Genomic DNA, 858 nt, shown 5'->3' with positions numbered 1-858 from the left:
CACACACATGCACACACAGACTGACAATGATAAACCACTGCATATTAATGCTCCTGAGTACACATGGCCATGAGTACATGTGCTCTGACCACTGTGTAATGCCGTGTACAAATATAGTCACGTCGGCATGTGGGCACCATATGTACACATGCTCCCATGTGGCACACACAGGGCTGTATAGATTTGTATTGCAGATGATCCCATAGGCTTACACAGGAAGGCATCCTGTGGGCTCATTGCTCCAAGCTCATATGGACAGAGCCGCTGGTTTGTGCACACAGCCTGGAAACATGAATACATGTTCACACACGCCCTAACAAACAGTGCATGCCTGGCCCCACAGCACACACACCTTTCCTCTTTGGTTGGTTGTGCCCCTCACCTGGGTGGGGCTCAGGTAAGGATGTCTTTTTACCCGCTTGCCCACTGGCCCTGGAGCCTGCCTGCTGCCTGCCTGCTCTGTGCCCCTGCCCAGGCCTGATCTTGTGGACTTCAGCAAACTCACCAAGTCCAACGCCAACTACAACCTGCAGAGAGCTTTCCGCACAGCCGAGCAGCACCTGGGGCTAGCACGTCTGCTGGACCCCGAAGGTGAGCCCCATCTGGTCCTCTCTCTGAATCTCTCCCAACTCCACTGTGAAGATAACTGCATCTCACGCAGTACCACACCAGAGCCCATGGTCATTCCAAACCCACCTCACTGCTCAAGCTTTCCTCGTCTCCATCCATACCGTCCTGGGCCATAGCCTCTCTCATCCTCACTACATCCCATCTCATCCCAATGGAACCCCTCCTCTCCTCACCTTGATTCATCCCCAACCCCCATGTTCTCTCCAGTCCCAGCTTCAAAGCCAACAC

The 858-nt window shown here is 53.8% G+C and overlaps 1 protein-coding gene across 1 annotated transcript in view; it reads left to right on the top strand.

Annotated features, from left to right (window-relative positions):
• The window catches only part of LOC106144452 (spectrin beta chain, non-erythrocytic 4-like), a 30,922-nt gene that overhangs the window by 22,379 nt on the left and 7,685 nt on the right, over positions 1 to 858 (top strand). Inside the window, exon 7 of the mRNA XM_013355335.2 lies at positions 476 to 591. Within this exon, the coding sequence (XP_013210789.1) occupies positions 476 to 591 (116 nt within the window). The remainder of the gene's footprint in view (positions 1 to 475; positions 592 to 858) is intronic.

This window comes from Microtus ochrogaster, unplaced genomic scaffold (genome assembly GCF_000317375.1).
Source record: "Microtus ochrogaster isolate Prairie Vole_2 unplaced genomic scaffold, MicOch1.0 UNK115, whole genome shotgun sequence".
NCBI classification, from domain to species: Eukaryota; Metazoa; Chordata; class Mammalia; order Rodentia; family Cricetidae; genus Microtus; species Microtus ochrogaster.
The sequence above is the reverse complement of the archived record's forward strand: the minus strand, read 5'-3'. Positions and strand labels throughout refer to the sequence as shown.